Here is a 21,660-nt window from a genome sequence, read left to right on the forward strand (position 1 = left end):
GTATTGTCGTACACTCAATAACGACATGAGAGTGTGGAATGGTAAATGAAGGCTTTAATAAGCAGAGGACTAGCCAGTTACCGAGACGTGTGCTTACTGAGTGCCGCCTACAGGGCACCACCTTATATACGGCTCCCTGGTGGGCGGAGCCGGAGGCGGAGTCCCCCAAGGTTCCAAACCCGGTCTTAAAGGGGCATCACCTACATGGTGTTAAGGGTACAGTAACCAGTCATCACAGGTACTATCTCAAGTAATCATACAAGTCATAGAAAGAATCCCAACAGTGCAGAAGGAGGCCATTCGGCCCATTGAATCTGCACCAACTTTCTGGGTGCCAAGAGCAGCACGGTGACACAGTGGTTAGCACTGCTGCCTCACGGCGTCAGGGACCCGGGATCGAGTCTCACCTTGGGTGGCAATGCGTGTGGAGTTTGCACGTTCCCTCCCGTGTCTGCGTGGGTTGCCTCCGGGTGTTCCGGTTTCCGCCAGACGTGCTTTTTAGGTAATTTGGGCATTCTGAATTCTCCCTCCATGAGTACAAGAGTCGGCAGGTCATGTTTCAGCTGTATAGGACTTTGGTTAGACCACATTTGGAATACTGCGTGCAGTTCTGGTCGCCACATACCAGAAGGATGTGGATGCTTTAGAGAGGGTGCAGAGGAGGTTCACCAAGATGTTGCCTGGTATGGAGGGGGCTAGCTATGAAGGAAGGTTGAGTAGATTAGGATTGTTTTTGTTGGAAAGACGGAGGTTGAGGGGGGACCTCATTGAGGTCTACAAAATTATGAGAGGTATGGACAGGGGGGATAGCAACAAATTTTTTTCAAGTGTGGGGGTGTCAATTACAAGGGGTCACGATTTCAAGGTGAGAGGGGGAAAGTTTAAGGGAGATGTGCGTGGAAAGTTTTTTACGCAGAGGGTGGTGGGTGCCTGGAACGCTTTGCCAGCGGAGGTGGTAGAGGCGGGCACGATAGCCTCATTTAAGATGCATCTAGACAGATATATGAACGGACGGGGAACAGAGGGAAGTAGATCCTTGGAAAATAGGCAACAGGTTTAGATAAAGGATCTGGATCGGCGCAGGCTGGGAGGGCCGAAGGGCTTGTTCCTGTGCTGTAATTTTCTTTGTTCTTTATATGTACCCGAACAGGCGCCGGAATGTGGCGACGAGGGGATTTTCACAGTCACTTCATTGCAGCGTTAATGTAAGCCTACTTGTGACACTAATAAAGATTATCATTATGATTTTATTCAACTTTACGACCATGAAACCATCATTCATAAAAGGCTCAGGCTCGTAACAAATTCTACTACAACCTCGGGATGAATTCTAAAGAATCTTTTTTTAAAAAATATTTTTATGAAGGTTTTGCCGAATTTTCATAATAAAACAGTAGTAACAATAATAACAAAACAAACTAGTGCAGAAAGAGAATATACAATAACATATAAATAGACATTACCCCACGTGACTCAGTCTTCCCACACCATGCCAATGAAGTACTCACTCCCCCCTCCACACCCCCTACGGATTGCTGCCTCTGCTGACATTTTAATTTTCCCCGCGTTGACGAGCGGCTGCCACCTCCGAGAGAACCCTAGCGTAGACCCTCTTTAGGCAAACTTTATTTTCTCGAGGCTGAGAAGCCCAGCCATGTCGTTAACCCAAATCTCTACACTCGGGGGCTTCGAGTCCCCCCACATGAATCCATCTCCGGGCTACTAAGGAGGCAAAGGCCAAAACGTCGGCCTCTTTCGCCCCCTGAACTCCCGGGTCTTCTGACACCCCAAAGATCGCTATCTCTGGACTCGGCACCACCCGTGTGTTAAGCACCTTGGACATTGCCCTCGCGAACCCTTGCCAGAACCCTCTAAGCTCCAGGCATGCCTAAAACACGTGGACATGGTTTGCAGGGCTGCCCTTGCACCTCATACAACTGTCTTCAACCCCAAAAAAACTTGCTCATTCTCGCTGCCCGGTGGACCACCTTAAATTGAATTAGACTGAGCCTGGCACATGATGAGGAATTAACCCTGCCCAGGGCCTCTGACTAGTTCTAAAGTATATTTAACTGTTATCAAAAAAGTAGTCGTCATTGCACCTGAATTTTGGGTTCAAATCAAGGTAGAAAGGGACCAATTTAACACCAAAATGACATTAATCCATGCATGGACTCGAGGCCAAAACTGCCCCTATTTAAGCACTAAATTGGCAATCACACTCAAGTTGTACGACAGCTAATTATGATCTTAACTCAATTTCCCTGTCTATCCCCATAATTCACCAGATTCTTTAAATTAGCAACAGCTTGAACTGCAGACTTGAAACCTCTTTACCTCCTGTCAATAAACATTGTCAAATTGACAGCATAGATCATAGAGCCACAGCTGTCAATCAAACTGTTTCCCCCGAGACTTAGGTGTTTCAACAGACGAATATATTTCTGGTCTCGCCAACAAGTAATGTTGAACATTTGCTTCCATACAGTGTATGGTAACTGGGCATGGCAGTGCCTTGTCTTGGCATGGGGGCATTTGGGGTTGCTTGGTAGACATAGCTTGGCAAGGGGAGGGGGGGATAGCAAGAGATGCCTTCGGGATTAGATGGCTTGGAGAGACATGGATGAGGCTGGAGAATATGTGGGATTGAGGGACTGTGATTTAGTTTTAAATCATCAATGTATCCACCATATCTTTATTCAAGTATTGGGGGCGATTCCCGATATGGCGGCCAAGTTTCATGACGGCGCGAACAGGGCCCGGGCACGACCTATTCTGGGCGCCAGCACAGCGCTGGAGAGGTTCACGCTGCTCCAGCCTCCGTACGCGGCGCCACGTTAACTCTTATTGTTAAGAGTGTAGAAGCAGGGATCGTTGCTGCAATTGTACAGGGCCTTGGTGAGGCCTCACCTGGAGTATTACAAAGAACAAAGAACAAAGAAATGTACAGCACAGGAACAGGCCCTTCGGCCCTCCAAGCCCGTGCCGACCATACTGCCCGACTAAACTACAATCTTCTACACTTCCTGGGTCCGTATCCTTCTATTCCCATCCTATTCATATATTTGTCAAGATGCCCCTTAAATGTCCCTATCGTCCCTGCCTCCACTACCTCCTCCGGTAGTGAGTTCCAGGCACCCACTACCCTCTGCGTAAAAAACTTGCCTCGTACATCTACTCTAAACTTTGCCCCTCTCACCTTAAACCTATGCCCCCTAGTAATTGACCCCTCTACCCTGGGGAAAAGCCTCTGACTATCCACTCTGTCTATGCCCCTCATAATTTTGTATACCTCTATCAGGTCGCCCCTCAACCTCCTTCGTTCCAGTGAGAACAAACCGAGTTTATTCAATCGCTCCTCATAGCTTATGCCCTCCATACCAGGCAACATTCTGGTAAATCTCTTCTGCACCCTCTCTAAAGCCTCCACATCCTTCTGGTAGTGTGGCGACCAGAATTGAACACTATACTCCAAGTGTGGCCTAACTAAGGTTCTATACAGCTGCAACATGACTTGCCAATTCTTATACTCAATGCCCCGGCCAATGAAGGCAAGCATGCCGTATGCCTTCTTGACTACCTTCTCCACCTGTGTAGCCCCTTTCAGTGATCTGTGGACCTGTACTCCTAGATCTCTTTGACTTTCAATACTCTTGAGGGTTCTACCATTCACTGTATATTCCCTACCTGCATTAGCCCTTCCAAAATGCATTACCTCACATTTGTCCAGGTTAAACTCCATCTGCCATCTCTCCGCCCAAGTCTCCAGACAATCTAAATCCTGCTGTATCCTCAGACAGTCCTCATCGCTATCCGCAATTCCACCAACCTTTGTGTCGTCTGCAAACTTACTAATCAGACCAGTTACATTTTCCTCCAAATCATTTATATATACTACAAAGAGCAAAGGTCCCAGCACTGATCCCTGTGGAACACCACTGGTCACAGCCCTCCAATTAGAAAAGCATCCCTCCATTGCTACCCTCAGCCTTCTATGGCCTAGCCAGTTCTGTATCCACCTTGCCAGTTCACCCCTGATCCCGTGTGACTTCACCTTTTGTACTAGTCTACCATGAGGGACCTTGTCAAAGGCCTTACTGAAGTCCATATAGACAACATCTACTGCCCTACCTGCATCAATCATCTTAGTGACCTCCTCGAAAAACTCTATCAAGTTAGTGAGACACGACCTCCCCTTCACAAAACCGTGCTGCCTCTCACTAATACGTCCATTTGCTTCCAAATGGGAGTAGATCCTGTCTCGAAGAATTCTCTCCAGTAATTTCCCTACCACTGAAGTAAGGCTCACCGGCCTGTAGTTCCCGGGATTATCCCTGCCACCCTTCTTAAACAGAGGAACAACATTGGCTATTCTCCAGTCCTCCGGGACATCCCCTGAAGACAGCGAGGATCCAAAGATTTCTGTCAAGGCCTCAGCAATTTCCTCTCCAGCCTCCTTCAGTATTCTGGGGTAGATCCCATCCGGCCCTGGGGACTTATCTACCTTAATATTTTTTAAGACACCCAACACCTCGTCTTTTTGGATCACAATGTGACCCAGGCTATCTACACCCCCTTCTCCAGACTCAACATCTACCAATTCCTTCTCTTTGGTGAATACTGATGCAAAGTATTCATTTAGTACCTCGCCCATTTCCTCTGGCTCCACACATAGATTCCCTTGCCTATCCTTCAGTGGGCCAACCCTTTCCCTGGCTACCCTCTTGCTTTTTATGTAAGTGTAAAAAGCCTTGGGATTTTCCTTAACCCTATTTGCCAATGACTTTTCATGACCCCTTCTAGCCCTCCTGACTCCCTGCTTAAGTTCCTTCCTACTTTCCTTATATGCCACACAGGCTTCGTCTGTTCCCAGCCTTTTAGCCCTGACAAATGCCTCCTTTTTCTTTTTGACGAGGCCTACAATATCATTCGTCATCCAAGGTTCCCGAAAATTGCCGTATTTGTCTTTCTTCCTCACAGGAACATGCCTGTCCTGTATTCCTATCAACTGACACTTGAAAGCCTCCCACATGTCAGATGTTGATTTGCCCTCAAACATCCGCCCCCAATCTATGCTCTTCAGTTCCCGCCTAATATTGTTATAATAGTTCCCGCCTAATATTGTTATAATAGTTCCCGCCTAATATTGTTATAATAGTTCCCGCCTAATATTGTTATTATTGTGTGCAGTTTTGGTCTCCTTCTCTGAGGAAGGATGTTCTTGCTCCAGAGGAGTGCAGCGAATGTTTACCAGAAGGCTTTTGACAAAGTCCCGTATAAGAGATGAGTGTGTAAAATTAGCGCATGGGATTAGGGGCAGAGTATTGAGCTGGATAGAAAACTGGTTGGCAGGCAGAAAACAAAGGGCAGCACGGTAGCATTGTGGTTAGCACAATCACTTCACAGCTCCAGGGTCCCGGGTTCGATTCCCGGCTTGGGTCACTGTCTGTGCGGAGTCTGCACGTCCTCCCCGTGTCTGCGTGGGTTTCCTCCGGGTGCTCCGGTTTCCTCCCACAGTCCAAAGATGTGCAGGTTAGGTGGGTCGGCCGTGATAAATTGCCCTTAGTGTCCAAAATTGCCCTTAGTGTTGGGTGGGGTTGCTGGGTCATGGGGATAGGGTGGAGGTGTTGACCTTGGGTGGGGTGTCCTTTCCAAGAGCCGGTGCAAACTCGATGGGCCGAATGGCCTCCTTCTGCACTGTAAATTCTATGAATTCTATGAAAAAAAAGAATAGGAATTACCGTGTCTTTTTCAAACTGGGAGGCAGTGACGAGTGGGCTATCCAAGGATCGGTGCTGGGATCCTGGCTATTCACAATATATATTGATTATTTAGATGAGGCAGCAAAATGCAGTATCTCCAGATTTGCAGATGACACCAAATTGTGGGAGGGTGCAGTGTGATTTGGAAAAAAAATTCAAGTACCTAATTGGCCAATCCACCTAGCCTGCACATCTTTGGGTTGTGGAGGTGAGACCCACGCAGACACGGGGGAGAATGTGCAAAGTCCGCACGGACAGTGACCCAGGGCTGGGATCGAACCCGGGTCCTCGGCGCCGTGAGGACCACTGTGCCAGCCTGCCGCCCTGTGATTTGGACAAGTTGCGTGAGTGAGCAAATGAATGGCGGGTGCAGTTTAATGTGGAGAAATTGAATTGGATTTGTTTAATGTCACATGTACCAAGATTCAGTAAAAAGTATTTATCTACGTACAGATAATTCCGTACACGAAAAGAAAAGACACAGAGCAAACATAAATACACAATGCAAATACACAGGCATTGAGTGAAGCATACATGAGTGTAATACCACTGAGTACAGAAGATGTGTAGAGAGATCAGTTCAGTCCATAAGAGGGTCGTTTAGGAGTCTGGTAACAGCGGGGAAGAAGCTGTTTTTAATATGTTCGTGCGTGTTCTCAGACGTCTGTATCTCCTGCCCGATGGAAGAAGTTGGAAGAGTGAGTAAGCCGGGTGGGAGGGATCTTTGATTATACTGCCCGCTTTCCCCAGGCAGCGGGGGGTGTAGATGGAGTCAATGGATGGGAGGCAGGTTCGTTTGATGGACTGGGCTGTGTTCACGACTCTCTGAAGTTTCTTGCGGTCCTGGGCCGAGCAGTTGCCATACCAGGCTGTGATGCAGCCTGATAGGATGCTTTCTATGGTGCATCTGTAAAAGTTGCTAAGAGTCAATGTGGACATGCCGAATTTCCTTAGTTTCCTGAGGAAGTATAGGCGCTGTTGTGCTTTCTTGGTGGTAGCGTCGACGTGGGTGGACCAGGACAGATTTTTGGAGATGTGCACCCCGAGGAATTTGAAACTGCTAACCATCTCCACCTCGGCCCCGTTGATGCTGACAGGGGTGTGTACGATATTTTGCTTCCTGAAGTCAGTGACCAGCTCTTTAGTTCTGCTGACATTGAGGGAGAGATTGTTGTCGCTACACCACTCCACTAGGTTCTCTATCTCCCTCCTGTATTCGGACTCGTCGTTATTCGAGATCAAACCCAATGTGGTTGGATTGAGGTTATTCCTTTTGCCCATTATCCATTTGCATCACAAAAACGAGAAGGCGGACGATTACCTGAGTGGCCATAAATTAGGAGAGGAGAATGTGCAACGAGACCTTTGGGTCCTCGAACACCAGTCACTGACGGTAAACATGCAGGTTCAGCAGGTGGTAAGCACCGAGAGGAGTACCAGGAGCTGGGATGTCTTGCTGCAATTAAACAGGACCTTGGTGAGGCCACAGCTGGAATACTGTGTACAGTCTTATCTGAGAAAGGATGTTCTTGCTGTCGAGGGAGTGCAGTGAAGGTTTATCAGAATGATACCTGGGATGGAGATACTGATGTATCTGGAGAGATTGAATCAATGGAGTTCAGAGGAATGAGGGGGGATCTCATAGAAACCTATCAAATTCTAACAGGACTGGACAGGGTAGATGCAGGAAGGATGTTCCCGATGGTGGGTGTGTCCTGAACCAGGGGCGAAATTCTCCAGTATCGGCGCGATGTCCGCCGACCGGCGCCCAAAACGGCGCTAATCAGTCCGGCATCGCGCCGCCCCAAAGGTGCGGAATCCTCCGCATCTTGGGGGGGTCGAGCCCTAACCTTGAGGGGCTAGGCCTGCGCCGGACTGATTTCCGCCCCGCCAGCTGGCGGAAGAGGCCTTTGGTGCCCCGCCAGCTGGCGCGGAAATGACATCTCCGGGCGGCGCACGCGCGGGAGCGTTAGCGGTCGCTCACGGCATCCCCGCGCATGCGCTGTCGAAGGGGTCTCTTCCGCCTCCGCCATGGTGGGGACCGTGGCGAAGGCGGAAGGAAAAGAATGCCCCCCACGGCACAGGTGGGCCCCGATCGCGGGCCAGATCGCCCCGCGCCCCCCCCCCCCCCCAGGACCCCGGAGCCCGCCCGCGCTGCCTTGTCCAGCCGGTAAGAGAGGTGGTTTAATCCACGCCGGCGGGACAGGCATTCTAGCAGCGGGACTTCGGCCCATCCGGGCCGGAGAATCGCTGGGGGGGGGGGGGGGCGCCAACCGGCGCGGCGCGATTCCCGCCCCCGCCGAATCTCCGGTGCCGGAGAATTCGGCAACCGGCGGGGGCGGGATTCACGCCAGCCCCCGCCGATTCTCCGACCCGGCGGGGGGGGGTCGGAGAATCTCGCCCCAGGGGTCACAGTCTGAGGATACGGGGGAGACCATTTCGGACAGAGATGGGGAGAAATGTCTTCACCCTGAGAGTGGTCGGCCTGTGGAATTTGGTACCACAGGAAGTAGTTGATGCTAAAACATTGTATGCATTCAAAAAGTGGTGAGATATCGCACTTGGGGTGAAGGGGATCAAAGGCAATGGGGAGAAAGCAGGATTAGGCTATTGAGTTGGATGATCAGCCATGATCACAATGAATGGCGGAGCAGGCTCGAAGGGCCGAATGGCCTCCTCCTGCTCCTATTTTCTCTGTTTCTATTGTTATTTGAACCGAGACAAAGTCTCGCAGCATTGAGGCGAACCTTTTAAACAGCCCACCTCGACACCCTTACCCCTTTTGAAGTAGTGCGATGCAGTCTTCAGTTTAATATCTCAGCCGGAATTTTCCAGCCTTTGGGAGTCTCTGTTCCTTCTGGAAGCGGAACTCCACCCATGGGTTTCCCGGCTGCGAGGGGTGGCTTCAATGGGATATCCCATTGGCAAGTGGTGTTATCCGCCAGCGAATGGCCTGCCACTGAGAAACACGGAGCTGGGACTTTGGAAAATACAGCCCCTCATCTTCAGGACATCAGTGTCAGTATTGATTTTTGTGCTTATGTCCTGAAGTAGGACTTTCACCTTCTGACTCAGAGACTAGACTGCTATAAACTGAGTCACAGCAGACACAAATCTCTTAATTCTTTAACATCAGTGTGTCTAACAGTGCATCTTAAGGAAACCTTCTTTTAAGACCTCGTGCACCCTTTCGACAGGGGTTCACTTCTTACCTCTACTTTCCAACTGCACTCAAAACAGTGCTTCATTAGCACTTGTGGTAGTCACCACTCGCAGTATTATATGTATTGTGGCACTGCCCGTATTGTAGAGGTACATGGTTAAATCCCTGCCTGCTGGCTCCGCCCAGTAGGCGGTGTATAATAGTGCGTGCTCACCGGTGCTGCAGCCATTCTAGTTCCAGCTACAGGAGGCACAACACCTTAGCTCTATAAAGCCTTGATTATTCCACTACTCTCGTCTTTGTGCTAATTGATAGTGCATCAGTACTGTACTCAAGAATACAGCTTGGGTTTTCATTCTTAATGCAGGTAGAAAGAATTAGGAGAATTGCCTGCTTGGCTCGCCCGCCTTGGGAGAAAGTGCCCGCAATAATAATAATCTTTATTATTGTCACAAGTAGGCTTACATTAACACTGCAATGATGTTACTGTGAACAACCCCTACTTTGTTTTGTTCTTTTTTAATTTAGGGTACCCAATTCATTTTTCCAATTAAGGGCCAATTTAGCGCGGCCAATCCACCTACCCTGCATGTCTTTTTTGGGTTGTGGGGGCGAAACCCACGCAAACACGGGGAGAATGTGCAAACTCCACACGGACAGTGACCCAGAGCCGGGATCGAACCTGGGAGCTCGGCGCAGTGAGAAAATCCCCTCGTCGCCACATTCTGGCGCCTGTTCGGGTACACGGAGGGAGAATTCAGGATGAAGAACTGGATTTTAATTTTGGGAAGTGGGTTTGGGCTGGAGTCGGGCAAGCAGAGCCAAGAAAACTATCGGAGACAGCACCGGGGCATCAGGCTGCTTTAAAAAGGGGTCATTCAATCATTACTTTCTACTTTGTTAGAAAGCCCCTTTCATAGAATTGACAGGGCAGAAGGAGGCCATTCAGCCCATCGAGTCTGCACCGGCTCTTGGAAAGAGCACCCTACCCAACCCACACCTCCACCCTATCCCCATAACCCAGTAACCCCACCCACCTAATTGAAAGTCAGAGAGATCTAGGAGTACAGGTCCACAGGTCACTGAAAGGGGCAACACAGGTGGAGAAGGTAGTCAAGAAGGCATACGGAATGCTTGCCTTCATTGGCCGGGGCATTGAGTCGAAGAATTGGCAAGTCATGTTGCAGCTGTCTCGAACCTTAGTTAGGCCACACTTGGAGTATAGTGTTCAATTCTGGTCGCCACACTACCAGAAGGATGTGGAGGCTTTAGAGAGGGTGCAGAAGAGATATACCAGAATGTTGCCTGCTATGGAGGGCATTAGCTATGAGGAGCGGTTGAATAAACTCGGTTTGTTCTCACTGGAACGAAGGAGGTTGAGGGGTGACCTGTTAGAGGTCTACAAAATTATGAGGGGCATAGACAGAGTGGATAGTCAGAGGCTTTTCCCCGGGGTAGAGGGGTCAATTACTAGGGGGCATAGGTTTAAGGTGAGAGGGGCAAGGTTTAGAGTAGATGTACGAGGCAAGTTTTTTACACAGAGGGTAGTGGGTGCCTGGAACTCGCTACCGGAGGAGGTGGTGGAAGCAGGGACGATAGTGACATTTAAGGGGCATCTTGACAAATACATGAATAGGATGGGAATAGAGGCATACGGACCCAGGAAGTGTAGAAGATTTTAGTTTAGTCAGGCAGCATGGTCGGCACGGGCTTGGAGGGCCAAAGGGCCTGTTCCTGTGCTGTACATTTCTTTGTTCTTTGTTCTTTGTAACACTAAAGGCAATTTTGGACACTAAGAGCAATTGATCATGGCCAATCCACCTAACCTGCACATCTTTGGATTGTGGGAGGAAACCGGAGCACCCGGAGGAAACCCACGCAGACACAGGGAGAACGTGCAGACTCCGCACAGACAGTGACCCAAGCCGGGAATCGAACCTGGGACCCTGGGACTGTAAAGCAACAGTGCTATCCAATGTGCTACCGTGCTGCCCACTGTGCTACCGTGCTGCCCATTACAACAGTGCAATAAAAGTGTCGATCATCAACCTCTCCGCCTTATGCAAATAAAAGTAGTGTCACTGACAAACGATACCAAAGAGCGAGAACTCTCAATGTTACCTCTGAGGCTCAGGGGTATTAACAATCTCATGCATTCCTGACTCTGCCGTCATGGGGGTCGGTGGTAGGACATAGGTTGGTATCGGAATCATGAGGGTCTATAGGGGTTATTTAGGGGGACGCACATACCTTTGGATAGCAGGCATGAGGAGCCATGGGTTTGTTTGGCATGCCTTGACCCGGAGGGGGGGGGGGGGGCATATGGAGGATCTTTCGAATTTACGTTTTAAAAGGTTAGCTTATGCCGACTATGGATCACACAACACCTCTGAGGGGACCTGAGTGAATAAGATTCTTTAAAACCCTGGCCTAACTCCATGCTAATTGGAGAGGACATGCACGGACCCCGCGGTGGAGCTAGCCAGCTTTGGAGTGAGGGTTTCAACTCGGAACTAGCCACTCCTGAAAATTGGAAACCCAAATGGATTTGGGAAACCTGGAATCGGGTCCCCGGTCGCCAATTTTAAAGGACTCCCAAATCATCCCGACTCCGAGGAAATCCAAGACGATAAAGTAAGTAAAAGGACAGGAATAATAAATATATGTTTTACTGTATAACAAATGTTCTTTATACAAAAAGAACGACTCAAACTTTCAGAACCTGCAGTGGAGCTTCTAAAACATTGTTCCCACTGAGTTGTGCTTTCGCGAGGACGTGCAAAAAAAATTTAAAATCACCGGGCATTGAAATCTGGCTGTGCCAAATTTTAACGGGAACATTGTTTGAGAACCCCTGTTGTGTTAGACTTTAGACTTCCCTATGGTAATGTTTTGCATGGTTACGTCAGTTTTCTTTTCCCCCTGAAGATGCTGACTTTGTGGTGTCAGGGGCTGCTCCAGGCCTATCGATACCCTTTTTGAGATCTCAGGTTTGATTACTGGTCAACCGATGGTGGGAGTTGAAATGTCCTGCAATTGGCTTCAGTGTCCTGGGCTTGAAATGGACAACCCGGCTAAAGGTTTGGCTCCTGATCGTTAATCAGTGACCCCTCTTAGAATATAGAACATAGAACATTACAGCGCAGTACAGGCCCTTCGGCCCTCGATGTTGCGCCGACCTGTGAAACCACTCTAAAGCCCATCTACACTATTCCCTTATCATCCATATGTCTATCCAATGACCATTTTGTAAATTAATCTGCGTAGGCATTGAATAGAAGTCCCAACAGTTGAGCAACTTTGAAATTCCGAAAAATTCCAAAATGCGCACTTTATTTCGAGCACCGATGTGAGAGTGGGAGTTCCCACAAGGCTCTGGGAAGGTTCCCGGGCGGTGCGCAAGTCCCAACGCGCCGCAGATGAGCAGCCCCCAACACGCCGCAGATTATATTTCGAAAACCTTAAAAGTTCCGAAATCCGACACACACTCGGGGCCCCAAGCATTTCGGATAAGGGTCGCTCAACCTGTATCTAATTTCACCAAAATATAGTCACAGAAGGTCCTGATGGGCAGTTGGCACTCCTGGAGCAACATCCAGTAAGACTCCAGGGCTGAAAGTTAGTGGGTAAAGGGTGAAATGAAAATACATGTAAGCATGTAACTCATTGAAGTTGGATTGATTGAACAAATAAAGTAGAAATTTACATTATGTTTTCTAGGGCGTGAGATGGTAAGCTCAACAATGCCAGGGTACCCACCTCACATTCCTGTAAATAGCCAGGGCAGTTACACGTCATCTGCCATTGCTGGAATGGTATCCGGTAAGCACACTGTCTCGGCTTATATCCAATTATTCACCTGACGTTAGTACATTGTGGCCTATTCCTGTATCCTGCATCCAGGTAAATGATTGCACAGAAATTTTTCTACAGCACTGACAAAGGAAAAATTTGCGTTGATACAAAACTTTCAGGATATATTGAAATTTTTCATTTCAAGTACATTCCCTGTTGTTCCAAATAACAAACACAGGCAGTCATTTACGGCATGGAAGAAGGCCATTCAGCCCATCGATTCTATGCTGGCTTTCCTTGAATTATAGTCAATCTCGTTACACCACTTAACCACCGTAGCCCTGTAACTTTGGCGCATTCTACCGGAAAAGAGTCACGTTGCGGGCATGTTCAGCCAGGAACGACCCCGCTATCGAACGGGACTCTGTATATTTCCTGCACTGAGGTATCCTATCGCCTGTGCAGAAAGAATTGGCGGCCCAATCTCTCAATCTGCCAAAGCCACCGCCAGACCCGACCCAACTTACCTGTTGGGGGGGGGGGGGTCCTCGAGAGCCTTCCCGCACCCCACCTCATAAAGGCCCGATTCCCAGCACAGACAAAATGCGACCATGGCACTACCAGCCTGGCCACCACCCCTGCCACCGTGGCAATGCCACCCAGGATGCACCCTGGCAGTGCCAGGATGCACCCAGGTGACACTGCCAGGGTGCTCAGGTGGTATGCCAACATGTCAGACGCCTCCCTGCCGCTCCCAGTCCCATTCCGCCTGGCCCCCAGCTGTGAAGACCAGTGCTAAGCGACGCCTGGTTGGGGCCTCAACAAGGGGATTTGATCGCGGGCGTTGGTTAGACCCAGCGAGTACATATTCCACTGTGCCTAAATGCACAATTAAGTATGCAAATATAAGCCCCGCCCATTGTGGGTGGGATCTAGACCAGTGTTCTTCAAACGTTTTTTCCGGGGACCCATTTTTATCATCCGGCCAACCTTCGCGACCCACCCCGGCCGACCTTCGCGACCCACGCCTGCAGACCTTTGCGGCCCACGCCGGCCGACCTTTGCGGCCCACCCCGGCCGACCTGCGCGGCCCACCATTTTCTCTTACCTTGTTTGCTGCTGACAAAAATGGAGGAAATGGTTTTGGGTCCCTTTGGCCCTCGTACACGCTCCTCCAATGGAACCTGTTGGATGAAGGTGAAGCCTTCCGGTGTCAGAAAGTATGGTGGCTCCTTCTGCCCAAAGTTCTGCTTTTCGTTCCTGTAAAACCCCCCCCGCCCCCCGCCGAACTTGTAAAAAAAAAATGAATAAAATAAATGAAAAAAAAATTAAATGAATATAATAAAGGAATAAAATGAATAAACCCCCCTCCGAACTTGTAAAACAAAAAGCTGCAACTGTTTAAATAAAAGCGTCCGCTCTGCGCCTGCGTGCCCGATTATCGGCGCGCATGCGCAGCGCGGACGCATTTTATTTGACATGTTCGCGGCCATTTTGAAGGCCGCTTGCAGCCGCCGTTATTGACAGCCGGCTGTTGCGTGCGCGATCGGGAGCGCCGCCACGGACGGCTCCGCGACCCATCCCGACACCCGCCCGCGACCCACCGAGTTTGACAATGCCGGATCTAGACCGTCACGTCTCACGAGACACCGGTCGGTCTCCCACGAGATTTACGTCCCAAGTGGGATGTGACGTGGCCGTTAGATTCCGTCCTTCATATCCTTTCATCGTCCACCCAACTTCCTTTTGAATTTGATCGTCAGTTCTGATTCACCACCCTTGCATGCAACAAATTCTTGGTCATTAGGACTCGATACATAAAAAGGCTCTTCCTCACATTCCCCCTGCATCTCTTGCAAAAAGCTTTAAGTTTATGTTCCTCGAGCCCTTGTAGCATGAGCTAATTGGAATAGCTTCTTCCTTTCTACCTTATCCAATTCTGTTATAACTTTGTACACCTCTATCAAATCTCCCCTCGATCTCCTTTGCTCCAAGCAGAATAACCCCAGCTTCTCCAACTTAACATTGTAGCTGAATTTCTAATCCCAGGAAACATTCTGGTAAATCACTACACTCAGTCAAGCTCCCCTCACATCCTTCTTAAAGTGCGGTGACCAGAAATAAATGCAATATTCCAGTTGTGGCCTATCAAGAGCTTTGTAAGGGTTTAGCATAACTGCCCCACTTTTGTAGTCAATGCCTCTATTTATGAAGTCCAAGATCCCTTATGCTTTGCTTACCATTCTCTCAAAATGTCACTTTCAATAACACATGCACATGAACCCCTCATAGAATTTATCATAGAATTTACAGTGCAGAAGGAGGCCATTCGGCCCATCGAGTCTGCACCGTCTCTTGGAAAGAGCACCCTACCCAAGGTCAACACCTCCACCCTATCCCCATAACCCAGTAACCCCACCCGACACTAAGGGCAATTTTGGACACTAAGGGCAATTTCTCACGGCCAATCCACCTAACCTGCACACCTTTGGACTGTGGGAGGAAACCGGAGCACCCAGAGGAAACCCACGCACACACACGGAGAGGACGCGCAGACTCCGCACAGACAGTGACCCAAGCCGGGAATCGAACCTGGGACCCTGGAGCTGTGAAGCAATTGTGCTAACCACTGTGCTACCGTGCTGCCCTCGGTCTCTCTCTGCCTCTACACGCTCTTTAGAAGGTGCTATTAAGTCTATATGGCTCCTCCTTCTACCATGTGCCAAAATTCATCACAAATGAATCCTCATATTCTTTCTAATGTTTAACCACAAAACCCGCGTTCTGTATGTGTTTTAAAACGAAACCAGAAATAATCTGAAAGCTACTTCATTGCTGGTGTCTATTTTCCCTGCCAGCAGGTGACATATATTTCGCCGCATATTCCAACCAGACTGCCATGGCTCTCACTCCCTGGTTTCACTCTCACCTTTTACTCTGACTCCCATCTGAATCACCTTTCAGTTTTCTAGTTCTCCAGGTTGACCAGCCTCAAAGCCCATTGAAGTCTCCCTAATTTCCTCACCTCACTCTTTGTACTGAGCAACGGCCTGTCCTTGGTGACTCAACGTCTAAATTCCGTTCTCTCTTCCAGTTTCGCAGTGACTTCAATACCTCCCGTCCATAGCCATGGACAGTCCCACGTTCACCCTAGAAACTGTGGCAGTGGTAATCAACTGTGAAGGACCCTTTACTCGATTTATTTGCCAACCACCCTTCATTCACGTCCAGCTCTAATACCCCCATTGCCATTGCGAGTAAAAATGTTTTGTTTTAATGTTTCTTGGATTGTGGAAGATCTTCTTCAACTCTCCGAGTCCCTCTGATGCATATTCTTCATTTGGCTGTTCCACTTCAGGCACGGGACAATGCGACCATGAAGATGTCAATCGTCAGAGAACTTGTGGACTTTTAAAAAGTTTATTGATGGAATGTTTGTGTTGCTGGCATGGCCAGCATTTATCGCCCATCCCCAATTAGCCTTAAAAAGCTGGTGGTGGCAACATCTGGAACTGCTGCAGATGTATTGTGCAAGTGCAGTGCTGTTAGGTAGAGAGTTTCAGGATTTTGACCCTGTAACCTTGAAGGATTTCCAAGTCAGGATGGTGTGTGGCTTGGAGGTGTCTGCACGTTCTCCCCGTGTCTGCGTGGGTTTCCTCCGGGTGCTCCGGTTTCCTCCCACAGTCCAAAGATGTGCAGGTTAGGTGGATTGGCCGTGCTAAATTGCCCTTAGTGACCAACAAAAGTGAGGAGGGGTTATTGGGTTACAGGGATAGGGTGGAAGTGAGGGCTTAAGTGGGTCGGTGCAGACTCGATGGGCCGAACGGCCTCCTTCTGCACTGTACGTTCTATGTTCTAGATGGTACACATTTCAGTCACGGTTTGTTAAGGGTGGCAAGAGTGAATGTTAAGTTGGGAGTGATGTGACCATCAATCCACTCGAAGACACGTGGAGAAGTAAACCGTGGTTTTAATCAGCTTAGAACTGAGCCTGCCTGCGCCCGGTACAACACTGAAGGCGGCCCCGCAGGTCGGCAGCTCTTATACTTCCTGTAAAGGGGGTGGAGCCATGGGAGGAGCCTGTACATGCCCCAACATATCCCCTGTGGGTGAAGCCACACAATGGCCCATAGGTAGAGTCCACAGGGTTAATAACATAACACAGTGCACTGGTGAATTATCAGTAATTATACATTCACCACAGGTAGGTGAGGCCCAATAAAGCGGGCTCTTTCTCCTGGGTGACACCAAGCTTCCTGAGTGTATTCGAGCCTCACTCAGTCCGGAAAATGCAGAGTATTCCATCACACTCTTGACATGAGCCTTGTAGATGGTATCAGATTTTGGGGAGATAGGAGGTGAGTTACCCACGACAGAATCCCAACCACTAACGTTTTCTTGTAGCCAGAGTATTTATGTGGGTAATCCAGTTAATCTCTGATCAACGGTAACCCCCCTGGACGTTGATAGTGGAAGATTCTACGATGGTAATGCAAATAAATGTCATGAGAGGTGATTAGTGTCTCTTGTTGGAGATTGTCAGTGCCTGCCACTTGTATGTTACTTGCTACGTTTTCTAATTCTAAATGTTTGTCAGATCTGGCTACATGTGGGGGCGCAATCTCAGCGTTGAACGCCATCGCCAGTGAACATTCCAAATTTTTTGACCTTATGACGGAGGAAAGGCCAGTGATGAGGTAGTTGGTCCAAGGGAACTGCCCTTGGGCAGCACGGTAGCACAGTGGTTAGCACAATTACTTCACAGCTCCAGGGTCCCAGGTTCGATTCCCGGCTTGGGTCACTGTCAGTGCGGAGTCTGCACGTCCTCCCCGTGTCCGCGTGGGTTTCCTCTGGGTGCTCCGGTTTCCTCCCACAGTCCAAAGATGTGCGGGTTAGGTGGATTGGCCGTGCTAAATTGCCCCTTAGTGACCAAAATTGCCCTTAGTGTTGGGTGGGGTTGCTGGGTTATGGGGACAGGGTGGAGGTGTGGGCTTGGGTGGGGTGCTCTTTCCAAGAGCCGGTGCAGACTCGATGGGCCGAATGGCCTCCTTCTGCACTGTAAATTCTATGATCTTCTATGATCTATGCCCTGAAGAACTACTGCAGCCCTGCCCTGGTTCCGAGCTAATTGGCCTCCAACAAATACAAACAGCCTCCTTTGTGCTCGGTCTGACTTCAGCCAGTGAAGAGCCAGTCAAAATGGCGCCCTGATCTGTGGACAGCCTTTCCTGCTGGTGAGATCGCTCGCCAGCCGCAAATCAATTCTAAGTGTGGAGGGACCCGAGGCCAAGATAAAATGGCAAAGTGCATTGAATAGCAGTGTGCTTCTTGCTGCGAAACCGCCAAGAGACAACCGGCTAAACGCGCCCGACATCACGCCCATTGTATCGCTCAGGGAATCATGGGATATCGGTCAGTCATAATCTCATTGAATGGCAGAGCTGACTCAGTGGCCCAAATGACCTACTCCTGCTCTTATGTGTTATGGTCTTAAGTGAGGGCTTAAGTGCAGACTCGATGGGTCTCCTTCTGCACTATGTTCTATGTAGTCTGCAATTAACTCGTATACTTGACCAGGAGCATTTTAATGAGATCCACAATGGGTGCTCTCCTCTATTTTTGGCCCAAGACTGTACCTGTCCTTGACGTTGTTAGCGCAATCGTGTAGAAGTTTTACCCTGCACCTAACCAGTGTGGGACCTGCCCTGTGCGTGTTTGAGGGGGCAGCGTCGAGGGAGTCTTACTCTGCAGCTAACTGAACTGGCTTACTGGGTGTCAGCCATGACAGTGGCATCGGGTTCAATTTGTAACCCGGTACTGAGATGCAGCACTGCTGTCTTTCAGATTAAAATGCTCAATTGGCCTTCTCTGTTAGACATAAACAATCCCAGGGCAAAGAGGGGCTTTGTTCAAAGAGTTCTCCTTAGTGTCCTGGCCAGTGTTAATCCGTCAATCAACATCACAAAAGATAGATTATCCGGTCATTCTAACATTGCTGTTTGAGAAACATAAATTGACTGCCATGTTTCTCTACATTGCAACAGTAACTTTTCCAAAGTACTTCATTGGTCATACGGCACTTCAGAACATGTGAAGGTTCTAGAAGGTGCGAGATAAATGCCAGTCCACTCACTCATTGGCTTATACTGCGTGATACTCACATGCAGTGCCTGAAGTATAAGATGGCATCTTGCACCTCACCCAGCAAATAGTTGGCTCAAAAATTGTAAAGGTTGACACGCTGGTAATCTCAAAGGATAGAATCAAAGGCGGTTCAGAAAGTAGCTTTCTTCGGTGGCCCAAGACTGGTTAGTTTTCTGAAGGAATAAGAGGTTCTTCATCTGGATGAATAAAATGCATTTGACACAACTCATTGCCTCGATTTTAAACACTGATACTAAACTACTTCTGGGGCCTTCCGTAGTGGACCTCTAATTGTCCAAAAGACATGTTTACCTTTAAGAATGGGCAAAATATTTCATTTCATTTCATTTTCATTTCATTTTCATTTCAAATATTTCCAAGGGATCGTAAAACGCTTACATTTACGTCATGTATTGAATGACCATTGAAGCGTAGTCATTGTTAGAAGGTGTGGAATTGAGCCAAACTGGTCAGGAGACCCCATGCTCAACTTTTAGTTAGTGCTGAGTTACTCCCCAGCAGGAGAACTGTTAGGCTACATAAATTGCCCCAGTGAGTCAGAATTCCGGTTCCTGATTATTACTTGCGAGGTTTTGGATAGGTGCAAATCAGGAACACACTTAGTTAAGCGTCCTGCATGGATGACTATCTGCCAAAGTTCATTGTCTAATCTCGGTGACTAATTTCCACTTGGTGGCTAACGCTACGAGGCCCTTTAAGGGGCCAGGTAAAAACACTCACAAAATCAAAAGAGCATCTTTATTGAAATGGGTAGGAATGATTTAGAGATTGCACACAACTTTAGGCAATTAAACAATTTTGAAGAAATTCAGTTTAAAATTGATCATTAATGCATTTTTCTCCAACTCCCGGTAATAATTTTCATTAATCAGAGCTTCTGCTCCACAGCAGGCAGTTAATGATTGCACAGGCCTTTTACTGACCTGTTCATTTTTTTGTTTTGATGCGGTTAAGTTTTTTTTGCAATGAGACAAGATGAAACATGCACGTACAGGGCAGAAGATGTTCCCCTCGTTCCCGCTGACCTGAATTGTTGACGCGTTGCTATGGTAACACAATATGGCTCCCTCAGCCATGAAGTGAGAGGGCCAGCTTGAACATCAGAAAGAGACAAAGAAAAACATCCCAGGGTGGACAATCCTATTAGTCACTCAATAAACTGAACCACTTTTTTTTTTTGCTCAGTTCTTGTGGCGATTAAAAGAACTTTATTTCTTATTCTGATTCCAGGAAGTGAATATTCAGGAAGCCCTTACACTCACTCCCACTACACATCTTATAATGATGCCTGGCGGTTTACCAATTCTGGATTAATAAGTAAGCAAGCCTGGAACTTACCTGTTAAATTTTGATTTCTTTTTTAACAAACAGTCTGATTACTATCGCTTGTTTTTCGGATTCTTGCGTCGCCTTTTCTGTATTCCAGTCCTTTTATGGCTTTCGAAACAATCACTTTTCTGGTAACCTTTCAAGTTGATTGTTTGTTCCAGTAGGTTGAGGTTTATGTGTGTAGTATTGCACTGAGAGCCAATTATACTAGTTAAATATATTGGGGGCGATTCTCCAATATTGGGCCCAAGTGTTTGCGTTTCACGATGACGCGAACTAGGCCCGGGTCCGACAGATACTGGCCCCCACAGGGGGCCAGCACGGCGCTTGAGTGGTTAATGCCGCTCTATCCTCCTCACGCCAAATGGGAGCCGCGCCAACGACCGCCATGGGGTCGGTGTTCAGGGGCCGGCCGTGCCAGGAAGTAGGCCCGGAGCGGTGGGAGAGGCCGGACTGCCGATCGGTGGGCCCCGATTGCGGGCCAGACTCCATCGGAGGCCCCCCCGCCCGCCGGGTGAAGGAGCCGCCCCCCCCCTCCACCACAGGCCGCACCCCCCCCCCCACCCCGACCGTTCCCGCAGAATTCCCGCCGGCAGCGACCAGAGGTGAACGGCGCCGGCGGGACTCTGTCCGCGGCCCGCGGACGGCGGCGCGCCAAACTCGCCGGCGCAAATGGCGGCGGCTCTCCGCACCTCGGAGAATCGCGCGTCGGGGCGCGGTTGCGGCAATTCTCCGGCCCGGCGCAAGGCTCGGAGAATCGCCCCCACTGAGCGAGGCGGTGTCAGCTGGATGATAGTATGGGTACTTTAAGTGACCTCATTGCCCTGAAGATAGAGTGGGGGAAATCAGCCTGGGCTCCCACTTCTGATCATTACCTGGTCGGTAGGGAGATGAGAAGGAGGTTCCTCTGATTATATATCAGGAAGATTGAAGCCAATGTCTTGGATTCTCCAGTCCCGCTGTGGCAGGGCCGGTAGCGGGGGTAGCAGTGTGCCAGCAGAAGTCCACTGACTGTTGCCAGAACCGGAAGATTCCAGAAGTGGGCCTTCTCGAAAAGCCAAGCCATTTTGGCCCCGCTTCAAATTCCATTCTCTTGCGACGAACCCAATGCCTTTCCTGGTGCCAGTCAGGGACTGAACCAGTTTGTTGGCAACTTTGAGGTCACATTTGACACCGAGAAGAACTTCCAACCACATTCTTGCACTTTGCAGAAGACCACCCATTTCCACCTCTGTCTCATCGTTCAACCTCACCCCTGTCTCTACCTCATCTGATGCTGGAAACCTCCAATCGTGGTTTTGTTCCCTCAAGACTCGACTATTCCAAAGCCGGTCTCCCAAATTCTACCTCTGTCAACTTTTTTTGTGAAATATTTCTCTTCGGTTTTTAACATTTAACCCCAAAATGACCAGCCTGCGAACAATCAGCGAGGCTAAGGCTTGAACA

General features: G+C 49.0%; 1 protein-coding gene across 11 annotated transcripts in view; it reads left to right on the top strand.

Annotated features, from left to right (window-relative positions):
• The window catches only part of LOC140397021 (paired box protein Pax-8-like), a 149,142-nt gene that overhangs the window by 119,188 nt on the left and 8,294 nt on the right, over positions 1 to 21,660 (top strand). For 8 of the 11 annotated variants that reach the window (XM_072486059.1, XM_072486056.1, XM_072486054.1 and 5 more), the window contains 2 exons: positions 12,646 to 12,747; positions 20,116 to 20,202. In XM_072486059.1, coding sequence (XP_072342160.1) covers positions 12,646 to 12,747; positions 20,116 to 20,202 — 189 coding nt within the window. The remainder of the gene's footprint in view (positions 1 to 12,645; positions 12,748 to 20,115; positions 20,203 to 21,660) is intronic. The other 3 variants (XM_072486062.1, XM_072486065.1, XM_072486063.1) reach the window with 2 other exon arrangements.

The sequence above is a fragment of the Scyliorhinus torazame genome, chromosome 20 (genome assembly GCF_047496885.1).
Source record: "Scyliorhinus torazame isolate Kashiwa2021f chromosome 20, sScyTor2.1, whole genome shotgun sequence".
In the NCBI taxonomy this organism is placed as follows: domain Eukaryota; kingdom Metazoa; phylum Chordata; class Chondrichthyes; order Carcharhiniformes; family Scyliorhinidae; genus Scyliorhinus; species Scyliorhinus torazame.